The sequence below is a fragment of the Urocitellus parryii genome, chromosome 14 (assembly GCF_045843805.1).
Source record: "Urocitellus parryii isolate mUroPar1 chromosome 14, mUroPar1.hap1, whole genome shotgun sequence".
Classification (NCBI taxonomy): Eukaryota; Metazoa; Chordata; class Mammalia; order Rodentia; family Sciuridae; genus Urocitellus; species Urocitellus parryii.
In genome coordinates this window covers 41,502,966-41,522,767 of record NC_135544.1, presented here as the reverse complement: position 1 = coordinate 41,522,767, position 19,802 = coordinate 41,502,966, and the positions used below count along the sequence as shown (strand labels likewise).

The 19,802-nt window shown below is 32.7% G+C and overlaps 1 protein-coding gene across 7 annotated transcripts in view; it reads right to left on the bottom strand.

Moving 5' to 3' along the window:
• The window catches only part of Nek1 (NIMA related kinase 1), a 163,381-nt gene that overhangs the window by 75,129 nt on the left and 68,450 nt on the right, over positions 1-19,802 (bottom strand). For 5 of the 7 annotated variants that reach the window (XM_026389744.2, XM_077792549.1, XM_026389748.2 and 2 more), the window contains 4 exons: positions 2,324-2,407; positions 1,809-1,892; positions 1,034-1,111; positions 388-483 (listed from right to left, as the gene is read on the bottom strand). In XM_026389744.2, coding sequence (XP_026245529.2) covers positions 388-483; positions 1,034-1,111; positions 1,809-1,892; positions 2,324-2,407 — 342 coding nt within the window. The remainder of the gene's footprint in view (positions 1-387; positions 484-1,033; positions 1,112-1,808; positions 1,893-2,323; positions 2,408-19,802) is intronic. The other 2 variants (XM_026389747.2, XM_026389749.2) reach the window with 1 other exon arrangement.

Sequence of the window (19,802 nt, the reverse complement as noted above, 5' to 3'; positions counted from 1 at the left end):
AAGAGAAAGCCCTCCCCCCAAAATACCTTGCTGCACATATACTAGGGGTTAATTTTCTAGTGTATATGAGAATCTAACAAATCTTAAAGGTAACATTCTAAATAAGTGGCAGAAAGAAGGTGTCATCATTACATGATGATGGGACTTTACTATTTGGAAATATGTAAATAAAAAATTAAATAAAGTTGTTACCTCAAATCAAATCCTAAAGAAAACTTCCTAAAAGATTATCCTTAAATATGAAAAAGAAAAAAAAACAGATAAGAATGAGAATTTTAAAAAAATAGAAAAAAGGAATTAAAAAATTTTATAATACTGATTTCCAACACAGTAGCAAACAGAAGAACAATAAAATAAACAGGATTAAGAATATGAGTTAAATCTTACATGCTCTTCCCACACTTTCTTTTCTCTTTCATATGCTTCCTTTCTCTTTCTCTCTAGTTGTTCTTTTAGTACAGCAGCACGTGCATTTGCTTGGGCCTGAAAATAAAGACAAAATTAGTTATCAGAAAGAGGACATGTGGTTTCCTTTCTATGCAAGTCTAAAAAGATACTGACTTATTAGCCACAAAGAAATGTGCATGTAAGCTCACTCTATATCCCCAATACCTTGAATCAGGCTTGACATACAGCAGGCCTGTCATACAAGCTCACTAAATATTTACTGAATTAAAATAAATGCAAGTACATTTGAATGAAAATTAAAATGTAAAAATATTTATTATATAAAATTTCATTTATCTTCAGAGAAATAGATAACTGTGTATTTCATTTTTAAGGTTATTGTTTTTTCTTTTTAGGATTACTTGTGTCATACTTTTACATATTTATGCCATGACTATGTTCAACTATTATTCATAAATATGTTATACACAGAAAAACACTGTATTTCAAAAACCAATCAGTAAAAGATGAAGTGGAAGGAAAAATTAAAGCAAATGAATAATGTGTTCTAACTATGAAAAACTTAAGAACATAACTTTCTATTTCAATTTTCTCTAGAAAGTGCAAAATTATTTCTAGTCTATACCTTAAGTGATTCAATTTTTTTGCGCCTCAAATCAGCTTCCTCGCTTCCTTCTTGTCCTTTGGAATTATTCGTTTCTTTCTACAAAATAAGTAGATAAGCATACCACTTAGGACAAAACCATCAAGTTCAGTGCAGAGCTCCATGACAGATAATATGAATACTGACATTTAAAAATGGGAAATCATTCAACGCTGTTAATTTTCTCCCAAAGCTGAAAATGAATTCTCACAACTATCAACCCTGTAGACAACTGAACAAAACGTTAAAAACAGAATGATATAAAATGCACTTTAATCCTTTGAAGGATAGTGGATAATTCTGTTCTCTCACAATTCCTCTGCAAAAAAAAAAAAAAAAAAAGTTCTTATCAAGTTAAAATCATATAAATACGACTTACTTTATTCCCTGAACAACTGTGTGTGTGTGTGTGTGTGTGTGTGTGTGTGTGTGTGTGTGTGTGGTGCTGAGGCTTGAACCAAGGGCCTTGTACGTGCAAGGCGAGCATTCTACCAACAGAGCTATATCCCCAGCCCGGAACAACTTTCATGTTCACTGTATTCATCTTTTTGTTGTTGTTGTTATTGGCATAGCATTTCTAATCTTAAACTAATTTTAATCTAATCTAATGATTAATAATATCATTCAGTTACTTTTTATTTATTTCCTTTATGGCAGTGCTAGGATTTGAACCCAAGGCCTCAAGCATGCTAGGTAAGTGTGCTATCACTGAGCTATGTTCCCATCCTCGATTACTTTTTATAAAGTCTCAAACTACCTTTTCACCACGAAGTCTGGCTTTAATCTGCTGGCGCTCATTGAAATTCTGTAGTCTTATTTGCCTTAGTCTTGCCAGATAAACCTACAAAGAAGAAAAACACACAACATATTCATGTAAAAGAAAAACTATTAACATTTTTACTGCTAAAAAATTTATAATTCAAGGGAAAGTGTTAATCTGAATATAAGAAATAAAAGTTCTGAAATCTGGTTAACAGAAATGTAATATTAGCTTTCAAGTGCTTAATTTAGAGCAATTTATTTCTGAAAAGAAAGAAATATAATTAAAAATTTTTAATTTGATCAAAAGAAAAAAATTAAGCTTACAAGACTGAATAACAGTTATAAGGCAAAATTATGACACAGCATGTCAGTTAAATTATAGTAACAGGTCCCTATAAACTTACAAAATCTTTAAACAATTGTTAAGAATTTAAACCATGCAAGAAAAGGAGGCAATAAACTCAAAAAAATGGCTGTGTGATGGAGGTAGCGAACATGCGGGAAGCATACCTCTTCCTCTTTGTTTCTTGGCTTCCCTCCTCTTGAAGAGCTGGACCTGCCTCCATACATAGCTGCCAGGTTTTGCAGGATTCCCTGTTTATCATTTAATGTACTAAGTTTAAAGAATGACTAAGGCTATGCCATCATCTTACCTATGAATAGCCATGTGCCACTTAATTTCCTTTGGGCAAATACTGACCATTTCTAGATGCTAAACTCTAATAAAAATCGTGGCATTTTCCTATATCAATTTAGCAAATACATTTAGTGAGAAGTGAAGAAAGCAATTAAGTCTCAAATATAATCATTCAAAACAGAGACCAGTTGTTTTTATTACTCAATTAAGAGGGTTTTAGAACTGCTTTAGAATTAGGTAAACACCAAATCGATTTTTTCCTCTAAAAAAGACCCAATTCATTTCTTTATGTCTGTGAATCAATCTCTCACACATGCACAAATATTTGAGCTTACTGTTCTTGAATTCAACAAATGTGTTGTATATTAAAAAATGAAATTCTGAATCATGATTAGTAATGAAATCTGGTAAAATGAAACTTTTTGGTCTCAGTCATGTCCTGTTACTATTCTGGAAATTATCATACCCAGGCACAAGCTTACTTACTTTTGGCTATAATTTACCACTAATGTGAAATTATCTTTTTAGAAATTACTAATATTCTTCAGTAAAACTATCAGATTGTCAAATTATTTACTCTTTTTTTTTTTAGCATGTAAGTGTGCTTCAAGATTCTCCCCCCAAATTCTTAGTCCTACTTCTCATCAGCTTGTTGTACTTTTTTATGCTTATACATCTCCCTTTTCCTGATGGCAGTTTGATTTTTTAACCCCCTGAAATCTAGTTTCCGATTCATGATTCTGAAAAAAATTTAAGGTCACCAATCACTCAGAAGTGATTTAAATTGAGTCTGTTGAGACATTTTTGCACTTACTTCCACTGAAAAACTGTTTTGACTGAATCCATTAAATTGAGTATATAATACTTTTCTCTTATAACAATATATATTCACTGTAGAAAATTTATAAAATAAGGAACTGTGAATCATTTATAATTCTAATATCTGAGAACTTGTAATTTAAAGACATTCTAAATTTCCTTTTATTCATATGTATGAATGTATACGTATTTTAACAAAAACTAGGATTTTACTATTTTTTATTAATGTTATATTCTATCTTTTCCCATATTCAATTAATACTTCTTATAAAAATTACTCTTAAATGACTAAACACTATTCACAATATTCTACTTAATAAATATTCTGTAATTCACATGTTTTTAAGAAAAAGTCTATCTTTCAGTATTTATAACAGCAATCTCTCCTAGGTTCCTCTATCTTTGCTGTTTTTCACAGGCATCTTTTTTCCTTTCTTGGCTCCTTGCTAAATGTCACTGTTTTCTTGAGTTTCATTCTCTGGTCCTTCTCTTCTCATCCCCAGATTTTAACATATGTTGCTGATTCCCAAAATTAAATCAATCTCCCACCCAGCTACTCAAGAGGCTCTGTCAGGATGAGGCCTCTGGGGAATACAGAAGGCCCTGTCTCAAAATACCACCATCAAAACAAAACTTCATAGTGCTTTTTCTTCTGAATTATAGAACTTGGGAGTTTACTAAACTGTCATCTGGACATTCCACTTTTATGTAGCAAAGATACCTCAAACAATTTACAAACCTGACTTTTTAATCCACTTTTCTTTTTTTACTATGTTTTTTTATTCCTAGCTTATGCTAAGCCACATGAATCAGCAAGACAGGAGTTATCTTTTCCTCTTTCTTACCAACAATATACAAATGACTGCCACATTTCCAATCCGATCTCCTAATCCTCATAATTTATACCTTTAATTTCTGTCTTAGCTCAGGATTTCTTCTCTTGAATTTATAAAAAATTTTCCTAACTTAACATCTTACTTCTAGTCTCCCGTCTCCAATCTATTCTTAAAAGATATTTGAAGTTACCTTTCTATAATTATTTTTCACACCAGGTCTCACATAAGTCTTTCAATGGTTCCCATTATTTTCAGACTTTAATCCATTCTGTTGAATGGCAGATTCATTTCTGTCCCTACTCAATAATAAATCCTACATTCTAGTCAAAAACCGTGTGTGTGTGTGTGTGTGTGTGTGTGTATACACACATACATGCATACATACATATAATCTCACTGGTCATCTTAAAATGATTAACTCTATTCATCTTGCAAAACTCAAATCAAATATCCCCCTGAAAAGTTTTGCCAAAGCTTTCTGTAGTGAATCAAGTTGCCTCCTCTGACCTACATATCAATGTTTATGTAGACCTCTCACAGCAGTACTCATTAGCATAGTATACTATGACAGTTAAGAACATGGTCTACAGACTATGAAGTCTATCCCATTCATCTTTTTGCCAATGGCAACCTTACGCAAAATTACTTAAACTTGCTAAGTCTGGGCATAGTAACAGCATGTACTTCAAGGATAATAAAGAGCAAAAAAAAAAAATTACTGTATGAGCATGTTCTGCCTTTTTCCTCTTGAGAAAACACTTTCAACTCACCCAGTTCACCCCACCTTCAAGAAGGTCCTGGAATCAGCTTATCAGTTATTTGAGCTTTGGGGATATAGGTCAGAGTTGGGGAGGCAAAGGGAAATAAAAAATAGGCAGTAGTACATAATGATATGAGGTGAACTAAAAAGATATGGAAGTATCTATGGCATTCTTGGAAGTGAGCTGAGTATTACTATGGACTTTTATCTTTCTCAGTATTTGAGAAATAGAAGAATCTGAGTAACTTTGAAGTTAAAAAAAAAAGTGCTCCTTTTTCAGTTCATGTTAAAAAACTGCCTGGTCAAAAATGGCCCTAAAACTATCTTCTGTCCCCTTTTTTTAAAGAAGTTTTATGTTTTATATCAAAACCTGATTGAGAGCTGGGGTTGTGGCTCATTGATCTACATACCTATGCTTTCACTAGTACTAGATTATGTTGATTACTATAGCTAGAAATCAACCTTAACATTAGAATCATTCCTTTTTAAAAAAAAACATAATTGTTTTTGTCCATTTTAGGACTAAAATTAATTTTATGTATTTGAGGGGTACTGGTAGAGCACTTGCCTAGCATGTGTGAGGCACTGGATTCAATTCTCAGCCCCATATATAATAAAATAAAGGTCCATTGACAACTAAAAAGTATTGAAAAGAAACCTGATTATCAGTCTTGAGCTATTTTATAAGGTGTGAAGTTTAGCTCAAGGTTCTTCTTCTTTTGGCAATGGATGTTCAACTCCTTCAGCAATAATATTGGAAAGACTGTCCTTCTTCCACTGAAGTGTTTTTCTTTGTGAAGAGCAAATCAGGCATATTTGTGTGGATATGCACTAAGCTGTTCCACTGATCTACATACCTATGCTTTCACTAGTACTACATTATATTGATTACTATAGCTAGAAGTCAGCCTTAACATTAGGATCATTCCTCTTTTTTCATCACAATTTTTGTCTATTTTAAGGCCAAATTAAATTAATTTTATATAAATTTTATTTATTTGAGGGGTACTGATGATTGAACCCAGGGGCACTTAACCACTGAGCGCATCCCCAACCCTTTCTTATTTTTTAAGACAGGGTCTTATCAAGTTGTAAGTCTCCTGCCTCACCCTCCAGAGTTGCTTTGGTTGTAGGCATGCTCCATAGTACCTGGTTATCATATGAATTTTAGAACAAGCTTGTCTATATCTATTGAGAACTTCTGGAATTTTAAGAGTAATTACATTGAAGTTCCAGGGAAATTTAAGAAAAACTACCATTTTTACTATGTGAAGTCTTCTAACTCATGAACATAGTATGACTTTCCAAATTTTGTGATTCTTAGCATCTGGGGTTGTGGCTCAGTGGTAGAGCGCTTGCCTAGCATGTGGGAGGCACTGGGTTCAATCTTCAGCATCATATAAAAACAAATAAATGTCTATCAACAACTAGAAGAATTTTTTTTAAATTGTGATTTTAATGTCACAAATCTTGCAGATATCTTGTTAGATTTTCTTTTTTCTTAATTTTGTCTGAAGTACCTATAAGTAGGATTGCATTTTAAAAATCAGTTTCCACTCAATGTCAGTAAACAAATTCAATAGATTTTTTGTTTATCTTATAACTATAATTAATTCTTTTTATTTCTAGAATTTTGATAGAATTCTTGGAATTTCCTATGCAGATACTCGTTACTAAATAGCATTGATTTTATTTCTTCTTTTCAAATCTATGTTTTTCTTTTCCTTGCCTTATTGCAGGAACTAGAACCTATAGTATTATGACAAATAAGAGTGGTGAGAGCACACATCATTCCCTTTTCTGTGACTGTGGAGGGAAAGCATTCAATCTTCTACTTGCAAGTATGATGTTATATTTAGGTTTTTTTGTAAATGCTTATTATGAGATTGAGGATGTTTCTATTTCTAGTGTAAGAACTTTGATCATGAATAGGTCAAAAGATTTCCTTTATCAATTGATATATGATTTTTTTCTTCTTCAGCTTGTGGATACACGGATCACACTGATTTTTCTAACACTGAAATAAACTTGTAATATCCTGACTAAATTCTACTTGGTTGTAGTGGGATTCAACTTACTAAAATTTGGTTGGATTTTTTCATCTAAGTTCATGAGAAACAGTGATCTATATAGCTTCCATTTTCATGTCTGTTTGTTTGGGTGAGTCTGTTTGTTTTTATCTGTTTGTGTTTTTATCTGTTTGTTTGTTTTTTGGGGTGGGTCTCTTTCCACAGCTGAGAATGATTCACTGCACTACTATTTTTTGAAAGACAACTTATCACTACATTGAATTGGTGTTGTTCTTTGAATGTTTAGTAAAACATTCCACTCCAGTAAAAACATGAAGGCCTGAGAATTTCTATTTCAAGAGCTTTAAAATCACAAATTAAGTTTCAAAAATAGTTACAGAGTTATTATCTATTTTTTGCTAGTTTATGGCCTTTGAAAAATTGGTCATATTTATTCTTAATTTGTTCTAAATTATTGAATTTATAAAGTTGTTTTTTATTATCCTTTTAATTGCTATAAGATCTGTAGTGACATCATTTGTTTTACCTTCAATACTGGTCATTTGTTATTTTTTTTTTTTCCATCTTTGTTAATCTTGCTAGAAATTTATCATTTTTACTCCTATTTTTTTAAGAACCAGTTTTTTGTTTCAGTAAACTTGTCAATAGTATTCACTCCACTCTTCAATTTTATTGATTTCTAAACTTAATTAACTTCATTCTGCTTGCTTTGGTTTATTTGCTCTTTCTTTCTTTACTATCTTGAGGGAGGGACTTAGATTATTAATTTGAGACATTCTTCCTTTTTACTGCAAATGTTTAGTGCTATAAATTTCCCTCTCAGCAGTGCTTTAGCTATATTCCACAAAATCAGACATGTTGTATTTTTTCATGCAATTCTGTGTATATTTATTTAGAAGTGCATTAATTTTCTAGTGACTAAAGATTTTCCTGTCCTCTTTCTGTTTGATTCCATTATGTTCAAAAGGTTAATAATTCAGCTTTCTGTCTATCTCAGGGATTTTTAAATGAGTGCTTCAAAAAATGATTATTCTGCTTTTGCTGGGAGAAATATTCTGTAAGTTTAGAGCTTGATGGTAATTGGTAGGATTCAGCTATTTTACATCCTTGCTGATTTTCTGTTCAATAGTTCTAGAAATTGTTGATAGTAGGGTGTGAGTCTCCAACTGTAATTATGGATTTGTTTATTTCTGCTTTATATACTTTGAAGCTTGGGGTATTTGGAGTATATACATTTAGGATTGCAGTAACTTTTTAGTGTACTGACTCTTTTATTATTATATTATTATATAATGTCTCCTTATTTGTTCTTAATGCCTTTATTTTGTTCTGTTACCAGAAAATTCTTTTAGTTTTCTTCATTTAAGAATGCCTTTATCTCCGCTTTATTCTTAAGGGACATTTTAATCAGATATAGAATTTGAGATGGACAGTAGTTTTCTTTCAGCACTTGAAATATGTTGTCTCACTTCTTTCTGATATCCTTGGCTTCAGATGAAAAATATGCTCTCAATTTGGTGTCCTTTCTCTCTGGCTACTTTTATTTTTCACAGTACTAGGGATTGATCCCAGGGCCTAGTGCATGCTAGGCAAGTGCTCTATCATTGAGCTACATTCCCACTACCCTTTCTGGCATTTTAAAGGTTAGTTTTCTTTTGTCTCTGACTTTCACAACTTTAGTTTTTGAAAGTTATTATTATTTTTTGGTTATGGATTTCTTTGAGTTTATCTTATTGTAGGTTCACCTAGCTCTTTGAATCCGTAGGTTTCTATCTTTCACCAAACATGGAAAGTTTTCAGCTATTACTTCTTCAAATACATTTTTCAGTCACACTTTTTCTTGGCTTTTCAGTTCCAGTAAAACAAATACTAAATCTTTTGTATTATCCCATAACTTCTTGAAACTATGATTTTTTTTTCTGTTATTTTTCCCTCTGTTGTCCAGATGAAATAAATTTAATCAATCTGTCTTCAAGTTCACTGATTCTATCTTCTATCATTTCCACTATACTACTATTTTGTGAATTTAAAATTCTGTTATTGTACTTTTCAGTTCTATAATTCCCAGTTGGTTCTTCTTTATAACTTCTATTTCTTTGCTGAGCTTTCTTTTTTCATCAAGAGGATCTGTAATCGATTATTACAGCAGTTTTATGACAGTAGCTTTAAGATCCTTGACAGAAAATTTCAACATCTGATTCATCTTGGTCCGATGAATGCTTTTCTCACTCAAACTATTTTGCCTTATCCTTGGTGACAAATGCTTTTTAAAAATTGTATCTTTAATATGGTTATTATGTTAGAAGACTCTATCTTATTCATATCTTCTATTTTAACAGAAAGTAGCCTGCTCTAGAGATAGCATTCAGGTTCTGGACTATTTTTTCTGGGCTTGAGTTACAGTGATAGCTGGAGCTCTTGCTCAATCCCTGTTGATACTTTCTGATAAGGATGGAATTTGCTTTCCCAGGCCATATGCTGTTGCTGGGAGACTTCCTGAAAGTGGAGGCAAATGCCTCTGGGTCTGTTCTCCTTATCTAACTAGATGGAACATATGGAGACAGGCAGCTTTACACTCATTGCTACCAGAGGTAAATGGAATCAGTTGTTAGCATTATACTTGTTGAGATGGGATGGCCCAGGGCTTTGTCACTGGTTGAGGATTAAGCTGGTCTTCAAGTTAAATGTCTATGCCCAGTTGTGAAGTGGAGTTGGGACCACTTGAGACTTTTACTGCTGCCTCCAGCTTGAACCACTCCCCAGGGGTCTGGTGTGTAGAAGGTGATGGAGACGCCCATTTCCGTTGGAATTCTATTTTCCTAAAACTTAAGGGATGAATGATGAGTGAAAGCAGTCTTTTCTTGTTTCTTTTTCTTTTTTTTGTCTTTGTTTCTGGCCTCTATTTAAATCTTGGATAGACTCTACCAGTATTGGGTATAAGAAGATGAAAAAAAAATTCAGAGAAACTTAATGTTATTCTTCAAGTCCTCAGTCCCTAGCTAGTTCACCTTCTTGACAGCATTTAGAATTATATCATCATTGTATGCTAAATAACTGCTAAGTTATTTAATTGTATTTAGAGGGGAAGTGAATGGAAAAGTGAATCTATGCCAGCTGTTCTGGAACTGGGAAGAAACTGCTTTTTGATAGCTAAGATTTTGATACTGCAAAATACTCTATGGTATAAACAGTACATCAAAGTTCAACAGAGTTATATGGATTGTTGTAAAGACTGAAAGAGATTTTTATGAGTTGACCTGTGTCCCTCTACAAATTTATATGTTGAAATCTAATACCTGGTACTTCATATTGATCTTATTTGGAGATAAAATTTTTACCAATTTAATATTGGGGGTAATAGGATGGGCGCTAATGTAATTTGACTAGTGTGCTAAAGGGAAAATTGGGAGATAGACTCACATAAAGAGAACACCGTGGGAAGACGAGGTCAAAGGTCAGAATAATGATTCTAGACACCAAGGAAAGCCAAAGATAGCCAGCAACTACTAGAAGGTAGGAAAGAGGGATAGAGCATATTCTTCCTCACAGCCTTCAAAAGTAAACAACCCAAATGACACACTGATCTTAGTCTTCTTGCCTTCAGACTGTGAGATAGTAAATTCAATTGTTTAAGCCATTTAGTTTGTTGTATTTGGTTATAGCACCCCTAGCAGACGAATACAAAAATAATGTTTTTAATAAGATCATTAATATAAGTAAATTTCTATTAGTGATAAATAAATACAATATGATTTAAGATAAGTTCATAAGAAAGTAACAATTTTCAAGAGAAATAATACTGCTTCATGATTTTTTGGTAAAATTCAGAGGTTCTTCTGCTAAGTTATTCCACAAAAACAAAAGCAAACAAAAAAAACCCCCAGATATCCAAGAAAAACTCTTACACACAGCAGAAGACATCTATAAGAATATTCAAAGCAGAACTATGATCAACTTCAATAAATATTGTAAAGAGAATTAATAATTATGATATAATCACACAATGGAATATTATACAGCTATACTTAATTACATGTATGAATCTTAGGAAAATGCTTAATGAAAAATAAAGGCTCAATTTACATTATTTGTAATATTTATATAAATATTATATAAAATAAATAATAATATATAATATAAATATTATAAATATTTACAATATTTATAATGCCCTAAAATAAGTAAAACTGAACAATATATTGCTTAGGCACATATACATGTGTGAAAAAAAGTGTTTAAAAAATCCAAAGGAATGGTAAATCCAAAATTCAGAATAATGATGCAACAGAGGCAAAGGAAAAAGTTAGGATGCAACTGGCAAACCATAGCCTATGGGCCAAAATCCAGTTCACCACTTCTTTTTCTATAGCCCATAAACTAAGAATGGTGGGGAAAAAAATAAGAGTATTTTAGACACATGCTAATTATGTGAAATTTTAATTTCAGTGTACATAGATAAAGCATTATTGAAACACATACATGTTCATTCACTAATACATTGTCTTTGTTAATTCTGTATTGTGCTGTAAAACAAAATTCAATAGCTATAACAGAGAACTTATGATCCAGCAAAACCATGAATATTTACTATCTAGCACTTTCCATAAGCACATCTGCCAATCCTTGAGGCAGAGAAGAATACATAAACTCCAGGGCTATTTTGTTCCAACTCTAGGGTATACTATAGTGTTCCAACTCTAGAGTATACTATTTTGCGTCCTAATTTACACATATATTACATATATTCTTTTCTATGTAACAAATGTTATTTTACAAGGATTAAAAATATTTTTAAAGATCTAGAAAAATAAACAGCAATGTTGAAGAATTAATTTACTATGTAAGATACTCTGTAACAAGGACTAGCAACCTATAGTCAACAGGTCAAATCTAGCCTGCTGTCTAATTTCCAAAATAAAGATTTTCTAGAACATAGCTACATCCATTTGTTAGTTTTTCACTATTATGGTAAGACTGAGTAGTTGCATAGGGCACCATATGAACTATAAAGCCCAAGATATTTACTATGTTATATTTTAAAGAAAATATTTGCTTATCCTGCCTCTATAATATCATCATATCTACAAGTTTTATCTAAATTAAAGAAAATATTAATATAAAAATTTAAAAGGAATAAATAACAGTAAAATAGTTTAAAGCATAATCTTTTTTTTAAAGAGAGAGTGAGAGAGGAGAGAGAGAGAGAATTTTTAATATTTATTTTTTAGTTCTCGGCGGACACAACATCTTTGTTGGTATGTGGTGCTGAGGATCGAACCCGGGCCGCATGCCAGGCGAGCGTGCTACCGCTTGAGCCACATCCCCAGCCCTAAAGCATAATCTTAAAAGTCAGACACTGACTACTTCTTGGGCATATTATATGACCGTGGGCAAAGTACTAATGGTTCTGGGTCATCAACCCATAATATTGGAGTAAAAATCTCCACCACAGGGACTGCAAATTGATATAATCACTATGGAAAACAATATGGAGAGTCTTAAGAAAACTTGGAATGGAATCATTAATCCAGTCATCCCACTCCTAGATTTACCCAAAGGACTTAAAATCAGCACACTATAGTGATACAGCCACAGCAATGTTTACAGCTGCTCACGTCACAATATCTAAACTATGGAACCAATCTAGATGCCCTTCAAGAGATGAATGAACAAAGAAACAGTGGGGTGTGTGTGTGTGTGTGTATGTGTGTGTGTGTAATGGAATATTACTCAGCCTTAAAGAAGAATTAAATTATAGGATTTGCTAGTAAATGAATGAAACTGGAGAATATTATGCTAAGCAAAATAAGCCAATACCAAAGAACCAAAGTCCTAATGGTTTCTCTGACATGCAGATGCTAATTCACAATAAGGGGGTGGGGTTAAGAATAGACATATTTTGGACTAAATAGAAGGGAGTGAATGAGGGGGTTTAGGGGTAGGCATGATAGTAAAATGTACATTACTCTATGTGTATATATGATTATATGATCTGTGTAACTCTACATTATATACAACCAGACAAATGATAAGTTATACTTCATTTATGCATGATGTGTCAAAATGCATTCTATTGTCATATATAATCAGAACACATTTAAAAAAGCATTAAAAAAACTCTAACACAGATAATTGTTATCAGGAGTAGACTCTCAGTAATATTAATTAACATTTATAGATAATGTCATAGCAAAATAAACAAACCCCATAAAACCACACACACAAAAAAACACCACCAGCACAATTACCACCAAAAACAGTTGAATTGATGTATTCTTTGTCAGAACTTTACTAATATGCATTTCAGCTGCCTGTGTAGGAAAAAGTTTGAATCCACATAAAAGCATATAAAATAATTTTTAAAAACCATGACTTCTTTAAAATGTATCCTAAAAATCCCTGTTGTTCCAAATGCTTATTCATAGGTCAGAGGCTTTATTTGCCATAGAAATTAAGTTTTAATTCATTGTGGTTTCCCAAAGAGATTAATAAAATGTACTGATCAAATAATTTATGGCAGTTTTCTGTTCCAGAGTTAATCCTTAAGACTCAAAAAACTTCGTCTTGGGCTGGGATTATAGCATGTGTGAGGCACTGGGTTCGATCCTCAGAACCACATAAAAATACATAAATAAAATAAAGGTATTGTGTCTATTTACAACTAAAAATATATATTAAAAAATAGTCTTAACTGTTTAGGATTATTCATAATATGATATTAAAAGTACCAGAAAATATTAGATTTAACACCTGAATCTCTTTTAAGACTGTATCTTTTCATCAACAGATATTTTTATGAGTAATTATAAAAATAAACATACAATTTCATGCATAATTCCAAATTATTGAAACAAATTATGGATATTTATATTTATCAATGGAAAAATATTTAATATATGTGGCCTTAAATCAATGATGTTAATATTTCTTCCTAAGGAGTTAGGCCATTATCATAAATATCCGTCTTAGTACTGTGCTAGAGATATGCAGCTACTCCATGAAGAGTTCAGCAGTTATAATGTTAAACTGAGAAGCAACAGTTACCATGGCCCCAAAACATGCATGAATGACTACTATAAACATGCCTTAGTGGATCACTATAAAATTAGTCCCTTCATATCCCTCCAATTCTCAACACCAGCTTCTATTCATACTCTTCATATCAAGATCTCTGTTGGTTAATCTTTCCCTGGGTGTTGAAGATTGTGAATATCTGATAATATAATGCACATCTAACTCAAATCCACTGATAGGGCTAGAATGTAGTTCAGTGGTAGAGTGCTTGCCTAGCATGCACTAGGCCCCTGGAATGATCCCCAGTAGTACACAAACAAAAATCAAAAATAAATCTGCTGATTAACAAAATTGAAAATCTTGCCAAAAATGAAGAATTTCATGAAACAATAACATTGATAATGGAAACCATTCAAATTCACCTATAAAAATGACAGAGTTACATAAATTAATAACCAAGTAAAAGAAAATTGCAAAGAATTCTGAGGTTTGTGCTTCAGAATTGTGGGAGTATCAAGACAGTAAGAAATGATCTTTGGAAAACTGGCACTTTTATAATATAGCTCTTTTATAATATAGTAAAAATAAAGCATAAAGTAAAAAATATACCATATCTCATTGTCCTAATACAAACTTTTTTTTTTTTAACATCTCTGAAATGGGAGTGGAATCTTTATAGTCAAAGGTATCTGACAGTCACTGTTGACCAGGCAGCACTTAAAAACATAAATGTTACTGCCTGAGTAATGTATCAGTTTTGGGGTGTGTGTGTGTGTGTGTGTGTGTGTGTACAAGACTGTATGCAGTCCCTTAAAGTTTCAACTGATAAATCACTTATGGGTTATTTCAAGAAGAAACACAGACCTGGTAGTTATTAAAACCTTCAATAATACCTTCAGATAAAAGCAAGAAAGTGCTAACATTAAAACTTTCAGGTTAGGGTTGACTCCTTGAGAGAAAAATCCCAGAGACAAAAACAGGAGCACTCTGTTAGAAAATATTATCATCTCCATGTGCTTGGAGACAACAGAGGATAATATTATGTGAGAATACATGAACACCATGTGACCCTGATTTAAAAAAGACTGAAAAATCAAATTATGAATGTGAAGCATATTTAGGAATGAATACAATTATCAATTGACTTAATTCACAGTTTCCTTTTTATAGATGCACAATAATTATATAATAAAAAAAATCTAAGACAGGCATTTTATCAAGTATAAAATAAAAAAGTTGAGTAACAAAAAGCACTACATCAGCGAAATTAGAAACTTTTTCCTTTTTCAGTTATTTGTAAAATAAACAGGCATTTCATCAAGTATAAAATAAAAAGGTTGAGTGATAAAAAGCATTTTATCAGCTAGATTAGCAATTTTTTTAGTTATTTGTAAAATATAATGTGCCCTACATCTGTTTCCTCTTTAATTTTTTTTTTAATAGTGCAGGAGATGGAACTCAGAGTCTCACACATGCTAGGCAAGTGCTCTACCATTGAGCAACATTCCTAGTTTTCATCTTTAATTTGATAAAAATAGATAGAACTTATTATATTATGCTATCAGAAAAACTGAAATCTTCTCCAGATTACTAATTTTCAGAATTAAAACAAACATAACCTAAATTCTGATAGATAAAATAATTAAACTGCATTTTCAAGGTAAAATCTCAATTAAATACCCCAACTTGTTCTAAAAAATGTAGAGCTATATTTTAGCTGGATTTATTGTAACTGATCTCTTTCTAGTATCAATGATCAAGGAGGATCTTGTAGATATGACAGAGAGTTGAAGAACAATATGTCACTATTAGGGATTATTCCTACAGACTTCTGAATTTGTTTTCAAAGTGGATTCTGAAACTCTCTATCCTCTTCTCCTTCCCAACTAAGAGCCAATACACTCTAAGAAAGGGTATGCCTTACTGTTGTATCCTCAAGATCTAATGCCTCAAGACCTAAAGGTATGTCTTACTGTTGTATCCTCAAGACCTAATGTGTTGTACTAATGCTTGTACAACACAGATGGGCAAGACACCTTATTTAATAAGATCAATTCTTTTCTTATGGTAATAATATAACATCTGTATTATGAAGGTGCTATGAAGATAAGTGAAACAAAAAGATGTTTTGTAAACTATAGAGCACACTATACATATTAATAATTGTTTCTACAAGAGATTGTCATTTCCTCCACTGCATTAGAAATTCAATAGTACTAAAAGTAGATTTACTTTGTTGCCTCTCTGTCCCACATCTTGTACAGTAATACCCAAGCCAACAAAGCAACACAGAAGTGCCACAAACTCTCTCTAAGAAGAGCAATGGTATTTCAGGTAAGAACAAGAGAAACATGGCACTGTCAACTGCAAACAGGTACTACTCAAGTTTGAGGGATAAAAGAGGAAAATCAAGAGAGGTAAGAGAACCAAAAGATGAAGCTTTCTGCACCTGAAAAGTTTTTAATTTATACTTTAAGCAATAAAGAACCACTGAATAGCTTTTAAAAGATGAGGAATGTGTTTGATTTCATTTTAGAAAGATCATTTTTACAGCTTTAATAAGAGATGCATTAAAAGGATCTAAGGGGATTTTATCATGGATTTTGTGTGTGTGTGTGTGTGTGTGTGTGTGTGTGTGTTGGTTGAATACTGACAGAAGGTAATAAAAGGTGGGTTTAATTTCCTACTGGGACTCAAAACTATCTACACCTCAAAATAAAACCATCTTTGTTGGTGATGCTCCACAGTGAGAAAGGCAATACAAAAAAGACAGCAAGTTTGAAGACAATAAAATGAATTTAGTTTTAAAAATGTTAAAAGAGATGTGAGAAAATTCTGGTATAGGTAATGTAGAATAAGCATGTGTCAACTTTCTCTTTCACTGAATAAAACTCTAAAATCTAGACAGAACTTTTGAGGAATCTAAAAAAGTAAAAAGTGGTTACACTAGAGAATAGCAGAACTAAAAAGTACCACCTACCATGTAGTGAGTACCCCATTTTCTAAAATTGATGTTATCCCATAGTCTGAACTGAACTTGGCTGACAACTTGAAACTGAGTACTCTGGAGATGGCAGAGATACAAGAGAAACTCTTTAGTTCTGGCTCAAGGAGTGGGGAATGGAATGCCTAAAACCAAGGAAGAAGGGAGTAAATCTCCATTTTTTTTCTCTCTCCTCCTTTCCTTTTTTCCTTCCTCTTGTGCTCCAGCACCCAGGAAACCTAACTGTTGTGAGAACTGCTGCAACAGAAGATCATAAGAACCAAAATTTTGAGGAAAAGCATCTTTGTCTTTTGTAACATGGATGCTCCCAAAAGGAAGGGCCAAAACCCATGGCTTCTCTCTTTGTCCTCCTGCTGCTTGCTTCTAGAGGTGATGATATAGACTGTGGGTTTAAAGCTAGGAGAGTGAAAGTTGAACCCCAGGAAATGCGAAATGATCAAGGAGAGGAAAGACTGGAAGGAGCCCAGGAAAATAACCACATATCCCATACTAAAGTTCTAGGCTTACCTATAATCTGTATGTGAATGGATCTAATCCTATTGGGCATATCACAGACTTTGAGCACTGAGCTACCTAGATCTCAAAGCAATCACACTGGGTGGCACACACATGGGACAGATCTGAAGAGTAGTACTAGGCTTTGAGATAAAGAAGTGTAACTGGAGCCACACGGCACAGAAAGAAAATAGAAACTTGTAACTTGAGCCTGATAGTTTGACTATCTGCTAAAGTAAATACAATCAACAATATCCATAAAATTTAACAAAGTCCTGAGTTCTAATAATGTAATATTCTAAATGTTTAGGATAAATTCAAAATTAATCAGCATATGAATAAATACAAAAATTTTAACTTACATGGAAATAGATGATAAAAAGATATATTAGATGACCCATATAATTATCTGACAAAAACTTCAAAGACATGATAATAAAAATGTACAAACAATCCAATCATGACCACTCTTGAAAAAAGGTTCAATAAAGTGCTATAAGCAAAGAAGTTGAAATAAAAAGAAATGAAAATACAATAAATGAAAAAATATGATTACCAAATGAAACATTTGCTGGATGGACATAATAAGCAGAATAAGGTTAAGAGAAAACATGACTAGCTCTCTTTCTGCTTCCTGATTGCCATGTCCTGACCTGCTTTCCTCCACCATACCCCTCTGCCCATTTTGGTCCAGAGCTAATCTGAGATAAAATAAACTCTACCCCTACATTGCTCTTGTTAGATTTTTTGGTCATGATGAGGAAAAAGCTGGCTAAAAAGAAATTGAGGGGTTCAGGTTGTGGCTCAGAGGTAGAGTGCTCGCCTACCATGCATGAGGCACCAGGTTCGATCCTCAGCACCACATAAAAATAAGATAAAGATATTGTGTCTACCTATAACTAATAAATAATGTTTTAAAAAAATTGATACTGAGATGTGGAATAGTTGCTGTGATTAACATGACCATGTGGTTCAGAAGCTTTTGGAGACTTTTAAAGTTTATGTGAAGAATTTTGAAAAATTTAGATATACAATCTGGAAAAGCTGTAGAATATTGTAAAAGCACAATCTGGAAAAGCTGTAGAATATTGTAAAAGCAGAGCTTAATAGGTGATTCTAGTGGGAGCTCAAAAGAACTAGAATGCTAATAGGACTGTGGACAATAAAGACTAAGGTTCCAGAGGAGGACTCTGTAAGAACCCGGGAGAATTTCTGTGAGGCTGAATTTAAAGGTGGTAGACTAATTAATCTGGTGGAAGAAATTTCAAGGCAGCACAGTATTTAGGGGTTATAATGTATATATTGCTGATGGCTTTTAGACAAATTTACCGTGATCATAAAGAACAGAAAGTAAAGCAGAAAGATTTGAAAAACTTGGAGTATGGCCAGAATAATGCCAAGCAAAACTGGGTCTAAGGAAGGCATGGTTGTTAAAGAGATTACAGCCACTAAAGAAATGCTAAGTACTTTACCCAGAAATGGAAAAGATGATTTAAAGGCATCTCATGAATTGGCAAGACCATATCTATCTCAGACTCAAGGGTGTAAAAGAAAAAAAATTCCTTTGTGTGGAGGCCATGGGAGCATTCTGCTTGCACAGCAGGACTTAGGAAGTTTTTCACCATGCTCAGCTGCCCAAGCACTCAGAGGCTGCTGTAGCTACGGTCCCAGAGACTTGGCTACTGCTTGAGATGGTTGCAGATTTTGGTATCAAACATGTGGTTCTGAAGGAATACAAGATGATAAGTTAGGGGGTCATGGAGGCTTTGAACTTACACTAGTAACTCTCCAGGGCACTCTCAGGATTGTGCCTCAGAGAGGGAACTGCATTATCAACCTCTCTTATTCTGAGGCTTCTGGCTTCCTGAACAGACGCACTACTACTTTTCCTAGCTCTCAGAAGGCCATTGGGAAATTTTTAGCTTCTGTGATTATGGAAGCTAATCTAATAAATTATCTCTTACATAAATATATCATCTATTGCTTCTGTTTTTCTAGAGAACTCTAATATAATAGTGTGTATATTCTGGTGCAACATTAAACCATAAATTAATCTAGAGATAACTTAGAGTGAGCTTTATATTAAGCTTTTATTAAGTTTTATTATCCCTAATAATCCCAAACTGCTTAACAATTTGTTTTGTTAAATTAGTAAATCAGCAAAACAGATAATATAATATATATACCCAAGTACATGAAAAAGCACAGATTCTTCCTTTTTGCTATATCTTTCTAAGTCAAAGATTTATGTACAGATTTAGTCATCAAGAAAATGAAGAAATTCAATGAAGTTTAACAGAATGAATTTTGATACATAAAGATCATTATCAAAATACATTGCTAAAATGAAAACACAATAATAAAATGAAATAAAGCAACTGCTGTAGCATTGGA